Raw genomic sequence first — 13,802 nt, 5'->3', positions numbered from 1 at the left:
AGAAGTGCAGGGAGAAGAACAGACACACACAGAGTGAAACAGGAGTGCTTTATGGTCTGAGTGGAGTGTTTGGGAGGAGTGCCTCCCGGCTCCTGCCTGTGGGCTCACCTGAGTGGGGGCCCAGCTGAGGCCACTGTGGGAAACACAACCCCCACTCCCAGGAGAGGCCTCACATGCTGCCTTCGGTCTCTCGCCAGCCTTCTAGCGTGGGGCCTGGGCCGCCCTTTAGGGTGCGTGTGCACACCCGTGTTCAGGGCTCCCGGCCGGAAGCGGAGCCATAGGCATGCTGCGGCCCCGGGTGAGCACGGAGGGCAAGCAGGTGCCGGGGCAGTGCGCACCCCACAGCCAAGTGGCCCCTGCCCAGCCTCTGTAAACAGACCCTCACGGGTCCCTCCTGGGCCTCAGTCACATCCCTGAGAAACACTGGGGACAGGCGGCTCTGCCCCGAGAGCCAGGGTGTCCACTGAGCCTGGCTGAAGCCAGCTGTCCCCTCCCTTCTTGCAGAGCAGGCTCACGCAGGGCCTGGAGGCCCAGCACCTGCAGGGCCCAGCCCGGGGACCACCAATGCCTGGCCTCTTCCAGCTCAGAAGTGCACACGGCAGCCACCGGGCAGCGGCAAAGGCGATGGTGCAGAGGCAAACGCCTCCCCAGGCAGTGACAGGCACGCCCCCCGCCCCAGGGCGGCCACTGCCTGCTCCGGCCTAGAGCTCCTCGTAGTCACCACCCCCAGGGTGGCGGCCACCCGGGGCCCCGCCCCCCAGGAAAGCCTCCAGCTCATCGGCAGCTGTCCTCTCCCTGCTGCGCGGGGGCCGCTGCTGCCGCCGCCGCCGCTCCTCCTTGCCCTCCTCCTTGTCCTTGCTTTTCTTGTGTTTGCTCTTCTTCTTGGCAGCCTTTTCTTCCTCCTGGGGAGCACAAGGAGGGGGCACCATGGAGTCACAGGAAGCCAGAAGCCCTGGTCCCAGGACCGCATGCCGCCCAGCCCTGGCCTGCCAGGAAGGGGAGTAGCTGGTACCTCTTTGCCTTTTTTCTTCTTCTTCTTCTTCTCCTTAGAGGGGGTTTTGCCCTCCTTACCTGCACAGACAGGACAGACGGTGGCTCAAACTCAGGCCAATGGGGACCCCAAGCCGGGTGACAGGATTTCTCTAGAAACTCACAAAGCAGTGAGCCCCAGCCCTCCAGGAGGCCCTGCTGATGGACAGGACCACACTCCAGACATCAGCTCCTGCAGGGGGCTGCCAGGAGCATGGCACAGCATCCTGGACTCAGGAGAGGACCCCGGCCAGCGGCCAGCAGCTGGGAGGAGGCCCACGTTCTACCCAAACTCCAGCAGGCTGACCGCACTCTGGTGCCCCCACCCACCTTCTTCACTGCTCTCCTTGGGTCTGGCCTCCTCCAGCCCCAGCCCAAAGAGGTCCGAGTCATTCTTCAGTCTGAAGGCAGGGAGAGGGAGCTTGGGGGGTGGGGGCGGCTGGGCAGGGGCCTCATCCTCGTCAGTCACGTCGGAGGGGTCATCTCGCACGGGAAACTCATCCTGGAGCAGGGAGAGCAGCTGGTCAGGCCATCATCCCTCCCACACCCCGTCTCAAACCAGGCCGGCAAGGCCCAAGTGTGGGGACATGAGATGCCTCTTCCAAAAGCCTCCTCCAACTGCACCCACCCAGATCAGGCCTGTGGGAGGGACCCTGGCCTCCTGGCTGACCTCTGCCCCGGGAGGACTCGTCTTACCGCCCTGTGCTGTGTGTCTGATGCCTCGCTCTCAAAGTCGGGGTCATCCATGACGAAGGACAGCATTTGTGCAGCGATGGGCCCCTCGGGGTCACTCTCCGACGAAGAGGCCCGCTCACCCTTCCCCGGCTCAATCTCAGCAGGGGGCCTGGTGCTGCTGCGCTTCTCTGGACCTGTGCGAACAGAGGCACCGCCTGGCCAGGGGGTTGCTGCGGTCCTCGTGGGAGCTGTACCCCTCTGTGGCTTCGAAGCTGGTACGGAGGACCTTTGTGGACAAGAAGAGGGTCAGTCAGGGTCCTCTGGAGGTGTCCTGAACTGCCCCACCCCGGTCTCCAGGCCGCACCCGCGGGGACACCTGCCCTTACCACTTGGTCTCTGGCTCTGAGCACTGCTGGGGAGCCGGGGCAGGGTCTTTGGGGCGATCCGCCACTTCTGCTTCCTCCTCACTCGAAAGAGTGATGTCTTGACTGGGGACGGGGCCCACGGGCGGCGGGGGACTCCCACGTGGCTGGTCTTCGAGGTCCACGTCGTCCTGGAACCCTGCCACCATCGGGTTGCCGCCCAGGGCCTCCCCATCACTGCAAAGCAGGGGGCAAAGCGGTCAGAGGCCACGGGGTAGGGATGGCCGGCCAGGCTCACGGGCCTTGGTTCCAAGCACCCTGGTATCCAGCACGCCCCAGGTGCTGTGCTGTGGTGGAGAGGCCCCTCATGGCCGTCACAGGGCTTCTGAGCAGGAAGGGGTCGGGGGCACAAGGTTGGACACACTGTTGCCTTGCGGCCGGTCAGTGGGTGAAGGATGTGGAGCCGCGCAAATGGGCGCTCATGGAGGAGGCGGGCCCAGCTCAGGGCCACGGGGCTTTCTGTCCTTTGTGTATTTCTGGAGGAAGCCGCTGCCCCACAGCAATGAGTGAGGCTGAGGTGCTGAGGCCACTGCGGGTGGAGCCTGTCCTGGGCTGTCCTGGGACCAAATGCAGGGCTTTGCTGCAGGCAAAATTTGGGGCAGCTTGGCAGACAGTGGTGGGAGGGGCTGGCAGATGGATGGGGGAGGCGGCTCTAGCTCCCAGCTCTAGCACCTGCAGGAAGCCGCCCCTGTCTCTGCAGCACCTGGGCCCTGGCCCTGTGGAGACCACATCTGGTGGCCTGAACCTCCCATATGACCTGGAGTGGCCTCGCCAATGGCCTCCATGTGGAATCTGCCCACAGAAGACCCCAAGGTGCCCCTGTCCGCTCCAGGGTGGGGCAGAGCAGGTGGCCAGGCCTTTCTGATGTCTGGAAGCCCCGCCCAAGCCCTTCCCTCATCTGCTCCAGCCACAGATCTGCTCTGTCCTCAGCCAACAGTGACCAGCCGGCGGGGGGCCCCTTCTGCACCCCCAGGAAGCCAGCCCCACCGGCTGCTCGGGCACCCTGGAGGCTGGGGGGCAATGGGAGAAGAGGCCCAGGCCCACTCCTCACCTGTCGCTGTCCTGCTGGGCAGCCTTGGCCCCCACCTTCTTCTCGTCCCTGGCGGGGGTCGTGTCTTCCAGGAAGCTGCGGTCCAGGCGGTCGTCGGGAACAAAGTCCTCCACACACTGGACTGTCGCTGGGGCCTCTGCGGCCGGGACTGGCTCTGTGAACAGTGATGCCGGGTCCTCTTCACTCGTCACCAGAACCCTCACTGCTCCCAACCCCAAGCCAGGCCCACCCGGGATGTGCCCACGGGACTGGGACAAGCAGAAGTGCAGAGCACTCCTAAATCCAGGGCCCCACCTGTGAGGGCCCTGGGGGGCTGGGACCAGTTTGGGAGGGGCAGCTCCAGGGCCTACCTGGAGGTGGAGGGGCTGCCTCGGCAGCAGGTGACGTCCCAAACAGCCTAGAGATGATGCTGCGCCGTGGGGCGGGGGCTGAGGGGCACGCAGGTGGGGGCAGGGCCTCTGAGGGTGGCACAGGGGGCACAGAGGATGGTGGGGCGGCATTGAGGGGCAGCTGTGGGGCGGGCTGGGGTGTGCCGGGGCTGGAGCTCCCCGTGGACACGGCGCCTGGAGGCACCACTGGTGACTGGGAGCCCGAGGATGGGCTCTGCCCGTTGGCCGCCAGTGGGGATGCATGGCCGCGGCTGCGAGCCTCCATCATCTCCAGGAAGCTGGAAGGCAGAAGGCGGGTGAGAAGCCTGGCTCCCCTGCCTCTCCCTGAGGCCCTCAGGTGACGGGGGGCTCTCTGCTGCTGCTGCTAGGGCTGGGAAGAGACGCTGTGTTCTGGGCCACCCGCCCCACAGGGGCCATCATCCCCATCCTCTTCCAAGGGCAGCAGCGCCGGCCAGGCACGGTGGCTCATGCCTGTAATCCCAGCACTGTAGGAGGCCAAGGCAGGCAGATCACGAGGTCAGGAGATCGAGACCGTCCTGGCTAACACAGTGAAACCCCGTCTCTACTAAAAATACAAAAAAAATTAGCCGGGTGTGGTGGCAGGTGCCTGTAGCCCCAGCTACTTGGGAGGCTGAGGCAGGAGAACGGCATGAACCCGGGAGGCGGAGCTTGCGGTGAGCCGAGATCACACCACTGTGCTCCAGCCTGGGCAACAGAGCGAGACTCCGTCTCAGAAAAAAAAAGAGCAGCAGTGCCAAAGGGCGGGGACAGCAGGCACCAACGTGCGTGTGTCCAGCTCCCCTGAAAGTTACCTGGCATCTGTTCTGAGGCACAGCTGTTGGGGGCTCCATGCAGAGGTGGCCAGATGGCAGCAAGTGGACCTTCCCATGAGGGGGGGTTTCTGGGAAGAGGAGGGGGCTGGGGCTTGGTGGAGCATGTGTGGCCATTGCAGCATCCAGCTGACCCAACTCTCAGGCCCAGGAAATGCCAGGATTGGTTCAACAGAGAAGCGCCCATGCGGGGGGCTCCATTCTGGGGCTGGCCTGGCAGCCGGAAGCCACGGGTCCCTCTCCAGGCATCAAACTGCCTTCCCTCTCAGTCTCTTGCTGTGTCTGAGCCAACAGCCAGATCCAAGGTGACCCACAGGGCTCTCCCTCTGGAAACAGAGACCTGCTGGGGGGCCTCAGGAGGGCCACTGATTCCGTGGTCCGTGCCTGGGTCCCAGGGGAGGCACCAAGCCCCTAGCTGTGCAGGAGCCTGAGGCAGAGAATGGGCCAGCTGTCCCACTGGCCACAACCCCCGGGGCTACGCGCTGCCCAGGCCCACTCAGGAAGATGCTCTGAGCCGCCCTCTGCGATCGAGGACCAGAGACCTCCATGTTCTGGCCTGTATGCCTCTTCAGCACAGGGAGCTTCCCAAAATCAAGCAGCTCCCCAGAAAGCGCATCCCATGCTGGCATCAATCTGGGAGGCCAAGCCCCTGATGGGCAGGCAGCCCTGGCAGGACTCCACCAGCACCAGCACCTGGCTACGGTCAGCGGTGCTCAGAGCGGCAGGCACAGCATGACCTGTACGAGGAGTCCATGCCAGGGGTGACTGTGAGGGGGCTGCTGGGGGCAGTGCAAGCCTGAGCCCTCCTCCACCTGTGCCCCAAGATGATTAATTTACCCCAAACAGGGGACACTCCCCTCTGCTGTCTCCTTGGTGCAGCCCCCACACCGCCCCCATGGGCGGGTCCGGCCACATACATGCCGTAGTTCTGGTCCTCCGTCTCCTGCTGCACTGACAGCTCCTCCAGTGTGGCGTCCATGTCCAGCTGGTTTGTCTCCAGCTGCCGCAACAGCGTCTCCCTCTGCAGAAGGGGAGCACACAGGCCTGAGCAGGGGTCCTTCCTGCTGCCAGTGCCCCAGCCCGACAGCCCGAGTGCACAGGGGACGCCTCCTGCTGACAAAACCAGGAGATGCTGCAGGGCTGAATGCTCAGCAACTCATGGAGCTCTGGGCTGCGCCTCACTGGAACCACAGAAGCCCAGAGGATTCCTTTGCAGTGGCCGGCACACCTACACGCTGCCAGCACGGCTTGGGGATAGCTGTCAGTCAGAGGCAGAAACCTCAACAGAAAGCACCCCCACCCACACACGCACCTCCAAGGGTGAAGGAGCCTCACCTTCACCTGGAAAACAAAGCCCCTCTGCTCCCCACCACGCACACCTCCTCTGGTGGCAGGACACAGCCCCGGTGCACGCATCGCCACCGTCCCACACCCACAAGCAGCTGGCTCTGGAGCAAACCGCTGCCCTCCTGGCCTGGAACCCCAGGCTGGTCTGATGAGCTGCAGGTCCATGTGGCTGCTTACTTTAGATTCAAATTAAATACAAACGCCGGAGCCTCACAAACTCCTGACCTCAGGTGATCTACCTGCCTCAGCATCCAAAGTGCTAGGATGACAGGCGTGAGCCACCACGCCCGGCCCCTTCTCGCTCTTTTTAATAGAGATGGGGTCTCGCTATGTTGCCCAGACTGGTCTTGAATTCCTGGGCTCAAATGATCCTCCCACCTGATGAAATGATCAGGCTGAAATTACAGGCCTGAGCTACCTGCTGGGCCTCTCCTTTTTTTTTTTTAATCAGCTTTTTCAGAGATTTTTTTTTTTTAGAACAGGGTCGTGCTATATTATATTGCCCAGGCAGATCTCGAACTCCTGGGCTCGAGCTGTCCTCCCACCTCTGCCTCCCTAAGAGCTGGGATTATAGGCGTGAGCCACTGCGCCCAGCCTGGAGAGGTTCTTAAAATAAAAATGTGAGGCTGGGCGAGGTGGCTCACACCTGTAATCCCAGCACTTTTTGGGGCCAAGGCGGGCAGATCACGAGGTCAAGAGATCGAGACCATCCTGGCCAATATGGCGAAACCCCGTCTCTACTAAAAATACAAAAATTAGCCGGGCATGGTGGCAGGCGCCTGTAATCCCAGCTACTTGGGAGGCTTAGGCAGGAGAATTGCTTGAACCCAGGAGGCAGAGGTTACAGTGAGGCGAGATCGCACCACCATACTCCAGCCTGGACAGAGCGAGACTCCGTCTCCAAAAAAAAAAAAAAAGATATTAAAGTCAATAAGGTCCCCGAAAATGGCTATAACAACAAAAAAATGATTTACAAAGAGAAAGCTACAGATTTGTCAACCAAATGTAATGTGTGAATTCTGGATCCTACTCTGAATACTGACCAAATATCTGACGATTGGAAGAACTCTTTGGGAATTTTATTTTTTAAATTTGTTATTGTGGCTTATTTCTCCAAGAAAAACCTTCTGTGACTTTAACATGAAGTATTACATTAGGTACTATGGTCAGGTTAAAAAAACAACTGATTTTTTTAGAGATGCGTTTGGAATATTTTTAGGTGACGTAAAGAAGGCCTGAAATTTGCTTCCAGGCAATCCAGGGGCAAGACAAAGAAGAAACGGGGGTCCCGCTGCTGACACAGGTGAGGACATCAGATCTGCTTCAACACATCCATAGCAAAATGATAGTCACACACAGCTCAGCCCTACGCTTCCAGCTCAAGACTGTCCAGGGTCCCGTTCTCTCCCTGGGAGGCTGTGGAAGGGTTTGGAGGGCAAACCATCAGGGAATGGAGCAGCTGAGCAGTGGGGAGCTCTCTAAGGAGTAATCAACCCAGTGACGAGGGGACAGCTCTGCAGGAAGGAGGGGCCTCCCCAGCAGTGCGGGCACAGGACAAGTCTGACTGCCGCCTTCCTTCCAACCGAAACGTCCCCAGCAGCAGTCCCAGCCTGCAGGCATCCTCACTTCTACTGACACCAGGAGGACAGCACAGCCCCTTTCCTGGGCAAGCCTGACATCCTTCTGGAGAAAGACCAAGGCTGCTGCAGCTGCGGCTGGGCCCCAGGTCCCCCAGACCCAGTCAGGGCAGCCCAGGGAGAGGAGGTTCAGGTCCCCCAGACCCAGGCGGGGCAGCCCAGGGTGAGGAGGTTCAGGTCCCCCAGACCCAGCTGGGGCAGCCCAGCGCGAGGAGGTTCAGGTCCCCCAGACCCAGTCAGGGCAGCCCAGGGCGAGGAGGTTCAGGTCCCCCAGACCCAGGCAGGGCAGCCCCGGGCGAGCAGGTTCAGGTCTCCCAGACCCAGGCAGGGCAGCCCAGGGCGAGGAGGTTCAGGTCCCCCAGACTCAGCTGGGGCAGCCCAGGGTGAGGAGGTTCAGGTCCCCCAGGCCCAGTCGGGGCAGCCCAGGGCGAGGAGGTTCAGGTCCCCCAGACTCAGCTGGGGCAGCCCAGGGCGAGGAGGTTCAGGTCCCCCAGACTCAGCTGGGGCAGCCCAGGGTGAGGAGGTTCAGGTCCCCCAGACCCAGTCGGGGCAGCCCAGGGCGAGGAGGTTCAGGTCCCCCAGACCCAGTCAGGGCAGCCCAGGGCGAGGAGGTTCGGGTCCCCCAGGCCCAGGTGGGGCAGCCTGGGGCGAGGAGGTTCAAGCCTCATTGTTTGCTGGGCTACTTTGCAGCCACAGCTGGCCTGGCCCTTGTTTCCACAAGGGAAATTGAGTTTAGTCCATAGACCAAAGTTGGTTCCTTGGTTTTGACACAAGCACCAGGGAAATGTGAGATGTGAACAGCGAGTACCTCGGTGGCTCACGCCTGGCATCCCAGCACTTTGGGAGACAGATGGGAGGATTGCCTGAGCCCAGGAGTTTGAGGCTGCAGTGAGCCCTGATTGCGCCACTGCACTCCAGCCTGGGCCACACAGCCAAACTTTATCTCAACAAACAAAAACAACCAAAAACACTGGGGGCAACTGAGCAAGGGGTCCCCGCAGAGGTGGAGGGGCTCCTGGGACTGGGTCTAGCCCTCAGGACCCTGTACCCTCTGCCACCCAGAGCAGGCAGGCGCAGTAGAACGTTGGGCCCTTGCCAGCAGCCAACCTCCGAGCAGGCCCACAGCTTTCTCGGGGGTTAGGAGGGAGGCCCGTCGCTACACAGGAGACGCCTGGAAAGAGGTGAGAGACCAGCAGCCACTCCATCCCACACGGTGAGTACTTACCTGAAGCTGCAAAAATGGGATATTGAAGAACTTATGAAGGTACTTTAGGCCGAAGCTGTTCTTCATGGAAGACTCCGCGTAGCGGAAGTAGGAGGAACCTGGAGGTCTGCTTTCAGAAAGGAAGAAAGATGCAGGAGAAAGACCCTTGCCCCGGTGCCAAGGATCACCCCTGGGCCCACGGCTGTGGGTCTGCACTGCCCTCCCTCCTCCTGTAGGCTCCTGAGGCCACAGGACCCTGCTGAGCCCTGCTAAACAGCTAAGCCGAGTGCCCTTCTGCAGGTGACCCCACAGTGCCAGCACTTCACCCTGGCACACAGTTCCCTGGCACACAGTCCCCCGGCACACAGTCCCCGACACAGAGTCCCCGGCACACAGTTCCCCGGCACACAGTCCCCGACACACAGTCCCCGGCACACAGTCCCCGGCACACAGTTCCCGGCACTGCCATCGGGGAGACCCAGGCTTCAGTGAGCCCCACGCAGCTGCGCGACCCACATCCCCCGGGCCCCGTGCTAACGTTAACCCCTCCCTGGGCCTCTGCCTCAGCACCCTCCCCCACGCACCGGAGCACCTCGGGAGCACCAGGGTCCCTCGGGAGCAGGGCCACTGCACTCACCTGTCCAGGTTGTCGATGAAGTCACGCACGTCGTCCGGCAGGATGACTCGGTGCTCGCCCATGTCCCGGTAGTTCCCCAGCACGCACACTGGCACATGGGTGGGCACTTTCGGAAGCTCCCGGAGAATGTAATTGAAGGTCCTCGGAGAACAGGTGAGGACCTGGCTTAGTTTCAGCCCTGCGACGCCCTGTCCCTCCCTGGGAAGCTGCTGTGCGCCCAGGCCCAAGGATGGTGGCTGCTTCTCATTTCCAACATCTGACCCACCAGAAGCACGCCTCGTGCATGCAGAGCTAGAGGGAAGTGCCTCGAGGGCCTTCGCACCCCTCTCAGCCTGCAGCCCCCGCCCGTCCCTCTCCCTGACGGCAGGTACTTGACCGCACCCCACACTAGAACGCCCCTGCCTGTCCCTGCCTTCCCTCAGAGCGCCCCGTGTCCACATCCCTACAAAACCACCTCTGGCTTCACCTGCATCCACCCTCATCCCGCACTGTCCTCTCTGCCCGTTGGCGTCAACCCCGTGGCTGCTCATCCAGGCTCCCTGCCCACCGGGGCAGCCGAGGACACCCTGGGGTGTCTCTGCTGCTGCTGGTGAAGCGGGGTGTTTGGAGAGCCTTGTCTTAAGCAGATATCTCCTGGCACGGACGGCAAGTCTCCAGAGTCTGCCTGGCGCAGAGCTGCCGGTTTCCCAGCTGCATGGTTTTCCAAATGGCTCGTGAAGAAATAACCAGCGCTTCAAGTGACAAAACTTCCCCATGACTGAAAGCCAACACAAGTGAGTAAAAAATGCAACATCCTGTTTCTAACTTCATTTTCTTTCATTTGCACGCAGTCATTTAAACTGGTCCCTCACCAAGGCCGGCCCAGGGGCACCTCTGGCCTCCTAAGCAGGTGGCCTTCTGGTGTCTCCTGCCTCTCATGGCTGTCAAGGGCCTGCGTGGCGCTTGAAGCCGCTGTCTGAGCCAGTGTTTTCCATCCTTCCTGCTGGGCACCAGGGGCTCCAGACAGAGCACTGCTACCATAGGCATCGCCTGCCCAGGCTGGTGCTGCCAACAGGGTCTCCGGGCCCACAGGTAAGCGCCTTTGCCGCGTCTTCCCAGGCTGGCTCGAGTCTCGCTGTCCCTCCTGTCCACTCCTCGCACAGCAGCCCAGGCAGCTGCAGCTCCCTCCAGGCCGTTCCTGTGGCAGCAGTGGGAGTGCCGTGGAGGCCACACTGCGTCCACACTCAACTTCGCTTGGGAAAAGCCACTTCCCACCCACCAGGCTGGCCTGCTGCCTAGACAGGAGAGGCCGGAGGGAGAAGAGCACCACTGCTCGCCCAGGTGAGGCCAGCGTGTGTGCACCCGAGCTGAACTCGTGCCCTGGGTGGGGCCGCCAGCCCCGTGTGTGGTTCTCCTGCTGTGTGCCACACCCACACCGAGGGCTCTCCTGAGGGTGCCTGTGGTCAGTCCTTGGCGATGGTGCTGAAGGCTGGGAGGGCAGGCACGGTTCCCAGCATTGGCAAAGGTTGGCAGAGGCCCAGAGCATGGCTGGTCAGGTGCTTCAAGCCGCCCTCAGGCCTGGGCTGCTGATGCGTGCTGAGCGTGCGGCCCTGTGACAGGCGGTATGCTTAACTGTGGTGTGGGGGTCTTCCCAAGTAAGAAAAGCTGCTGACTAGGCCCCCAGGCCAGACCCACTGCTGGGAATAGCAGATGCCTGGACGTGTCGGGCACGCTGATCCTGGTAGGCAATGGCTGCGGGTAGGAGGGGCCCCGCACCAGCAGGCTGGTCTTCATGCGGCCCTCGTTCTTCTAGGAGCCTCACGCCAAGTGTGTGTCCGCAGCACCCCCACGCTGGGGCTCCAGTGCGTCCTGGGGGACACTGCACTCCTGAGGAGCTGAGTGGATCCCATGCGGCTCCACAGTGGCCTCTGGAGGCTTGCGCCTGGTCCCCCAGAGATCGTTCTGTGTGCCACTGCCCTTAGCTGATTCTGCGTCATCTTCTTGCTAGAATGAATCTTGGCTGTGGGTCCTCCTAGGTCATGGAAGACAGAGGTCTCGGGGAGCCCCCAACACAAGCAGCCACTTGCTTCTGCCAAGTCTCAGATGGTTTTTCAGGAAGAAGAGTGGGGCTATGGAAGGTGCGTGCCTTGCCCCAGATGCCTTTTGTAGCCGGCCCGCGCCATCCCGCCCCATATGCACAGGCATAGTCGTTGCCCAGCCCGACATCCAGGCCAGTGCCCCTCGTGGCTGAGCCGCCACAGCTGCCCAGCAAGAGTCCCTTGGCCCTGCAGGACGATGCCGCTCTAACCATTATCTGCTGCACAAAGAGGGCGCCCAAGGGGCTAGGGGAATGAGAGTCACAGGCAGCTGCCCCCGCCAGCTCCCTCTTACCACTGCTTGGTGATATCGAACATCATGACCACCCCGTTGCAGTTCTTGTACACGTCCAGGAACTCAGCATCCAGGGCCATTTCGGACTCCGCCTGGGGACGGGAGGGAACAGGTGTGAGACTGGCCCAGGCTGGGCCCCACCCCATGTGGCCCACAGTTTTAGAAAAGGCTGGATAGTCTTCTAATCTGAAAAGATAACAGCCATTTCCATTTGGAAATGATATGCTGAAGAGATGGGATAGCTAAACATAGGTTTGCCCCAAAGGGTCTGACAGTCAACACCAGCCTCGCTGGCGGCTCCCTGAACAAGCCCCCTACCCAGGACCTCCTACTAATCACAGCAGCGTCCCGCCCCAGGCCTCACGGACAACCAAACCACCACTCGAAAATAGAAGCGGGTGCTGGACTACCAGCCGCCCTCAGCTAGATGTGCATTCCGGAAGGTTCCAGTGCCCACAAACAGGGTTAGCTGCAGTGCTGTGGGGAGAGTCACTCCACCCCATGCTCTAAAGGGAGTGGGTAGCACTGCACGGAGGGTGCGAGGCCCTGGGTGTGTCGGGCTCAGGTTGGGTTGCCCCCAGGTGTCTCCGGGGAGCGAAACTCACGCCCATGGCGCTGCGAGATGTGTCCTGTGCTTTGAAGGGCCGAACCCACCGTGACTGGGATAAAAGTTCGGCGAGTTCACTTAAAAACCTCTCAAGTCACTGAAACGCAAACGGGTCAGTCCAACGTGATGTCTGTCGAGTGCAGGTGAGCCGGCCACCCCCAGATGCAGCCATGGCAGTGTGGGGTTTTCGGAGCACTTGGGAAGGCCAGCGGCCCCCGTGGCCACAGCATAACTGGGGTGCTTGGGGTCAAAGGCGTGTGAAGCGCTGGGCACCGGCTCACGTACCCCAGGGCCCTGAGCCACTGCTACCTACTGTGCACCTGGCACTCACCTCCTGGGGGTCGTTCTCCATTTTTAAGCCGTCGCCTCGCTTTTTGCATTTTCCTTATTTAAAAACAAACAAAAATTACGAGGTGGAACCCCTGGGCCTCGGGTCACAGGAGGAGCATGGGTCCCCCACAGCCACTCAGCCCCCAGCTCTGGCAGGTGCCCTGCTCCACCACCCCAAACAGCCTGCAGCACGGGCACCCACGAGCTCTGGAGCAGCGGGACCTGGGCGAGGCCCCTGTGTCGGCTCTGGAGGCAAGGCAGGGCTGGGCTGGGCCTGGACAGAAGGTGCTAGTTGGGGCTGACGAGCTCAGCAGCTGCTGGACAGGCTGTGGTGGGATGGTCCACAGCCCTACACCAGGAGGGTTTGCTGCTGAAGGAAGGGCCCCCTCCCCAGCTCCCCCAAGTCCAGGGTGGGAGGAAGTTCAAGGGATATGGTGGGAAGGTGAGGGGCCTCCCCCTGGGGTGAAAGTGGGGAGATGAGCGCATGGACTCTCAAGGCAACAACCAGCCCGGGAGGAAAGGAGAGGAGGGCAGGGATTCCAGCCCTGAAATGGCCTCGGGAGGGAGGAGGTCAGCTGTGTGGTGTCTACGGTCCAGGTCCCCCTGAGCCTCCACCATCAAGGTCACCATGGCTCTCCTGAGCAATGAGGGGCCGTGGCTCCCTCCCTTTATCTCCACAATGCTGACCTGAGGAGAAAGGCTCCAGACCATCCTGGGAACTCTGGGGGTCCCAGTCTTGGAGTCACGGACTGGGACAACAAACAAAACCCCTAAGAACAGATGGGGCTCATGTGTTTAAAACGCCACCTCCACTTCATTCCAGTTTGTTTCTGAACTGCTCACCACGATATAACCTGGTCGGGGGGTCAGCCCCTCCCTCACAAGGTACAGGGGACAGAGCCAGCCCGGAGGAGCCTCCCCAGTCTGGCCACAAAGGGCTCAGCAGAGTCCCCAACACACACACAGCACAGCACTGCTGGCTGTCGGGAGCCTGCACCCAGGAAGGATGCCCACAGCCTAACCAGCACCCCCCTGGGCGAGCCATTGAGGCTGGCCGGATCTGCTTTGGGGAAAGCAGGCGGGACTGAAGGGGAGCCGGGTCCTGGCTGACCAGGCAGAGGTGAGGGTTGTCGGCTCACCCTGAGGCTGCTCCATTCAGCCTCCCTCTTGGCAGCCTGCCCCATGCAGCATCGGCTAAGCCTGAGGCCTCGCCTTCTTCTCACCCTCGAGGACTCACCAGGTGCCCACGAGGCCTCAACCCCCTCCACTGCACT

General features: G+C 61.6%; 1 protein-coding gene across 3 annotated transcripts in view; it reads right to left on the bottom strand.

Moving 5' to 3' along the window:
* Nucleotides 1-29: 29 nt before the first annotated feature.
* The window catches only part of RABL6 (RAB, member RAS oncogene family like 6), a 31,820-nt gene continuing 18,047 nt past the window's right edge, over nucleotides 30-13,802 (bottom strand). The window contains exons 4-15 of one of the 3 annotated variants that reach the window (XM_054502363.2): nucleotides 12,530-12,582; nucleotides 11,592-11,683; nucleotides 9,222-9,362; nucleotides 8,606-8,711; nucleotides 5,314-5,417; nucleotides 3,528-3,844; nucleotides 3,178-3,331; nucleotides 2,091-2,303; nucleotides 1,726-1,990; nucleotides 1,360-1,531; nucleotides 1,013-1,071; nucleotides 30-902 (exon numbers count right to left, since the gene is read on the bottom strand). In XM_054502363.2, coding sequence (XP_054358338.1) covers nucleotides 702-902; nucleotides 1,013-1,071; nucleotides 1,360-1,531; nucleotides 1,726-1,990; nucleotides 2,091-2,303; nucleotides 3,178-3,331; nucleotides 3,528-3,844; nucleotides 5,314-5,417; nucleotides 8,606-8,711; nucleotides 9,222-9,362; nucleotides 11,592-11,683; nucleotides 12,530-12,582 — 1,877 coding nt within the window. In that variant the 3' untranslated portion in view covers nucleotides 30-701. Of the gene's footprint in view, nucleotides 903-1,012; nucleotides 1,072-1,359; nucleotides 1,532-1,725; nucleotides 1,991-2,090; nucleotides 2,304-3,177; nucleotides 3,332-3,527; nucleotides 3,845-5,313; nucleotides 5,418-8,605; nucleotides 8,715-9,221; nucleotides 9,363-11,591; nucleotides 11,684-12,529; nucleotides 12,583-13,802 lie in introns of all 3 variants that reach the window. The other 2 variants (XM_054502362.2, XM_063650082.1) reach the window with 2 other exon arrangements.

This window comes from Pongo pygmaeus, chromosome 13, assembly GCF_028885625.2.
Source record: "Pongo pygmaeus isolate AG05252 chromosome 13, NHGRI_mPonPyg2-v2.0_pri, whole genome shotgun sequence".
Taxonomy (NCBI): domain Eukaryota; kingdom Metazoa; phylum Chordata; class Mammalia; order Primates; family Hominidae; genus Pongo; species Pongo pygmaeus.
Note: the sequence above shows the minus strand (reverse complement) of the source record. Positions and strands in the feature narration are given on the sequence as shown.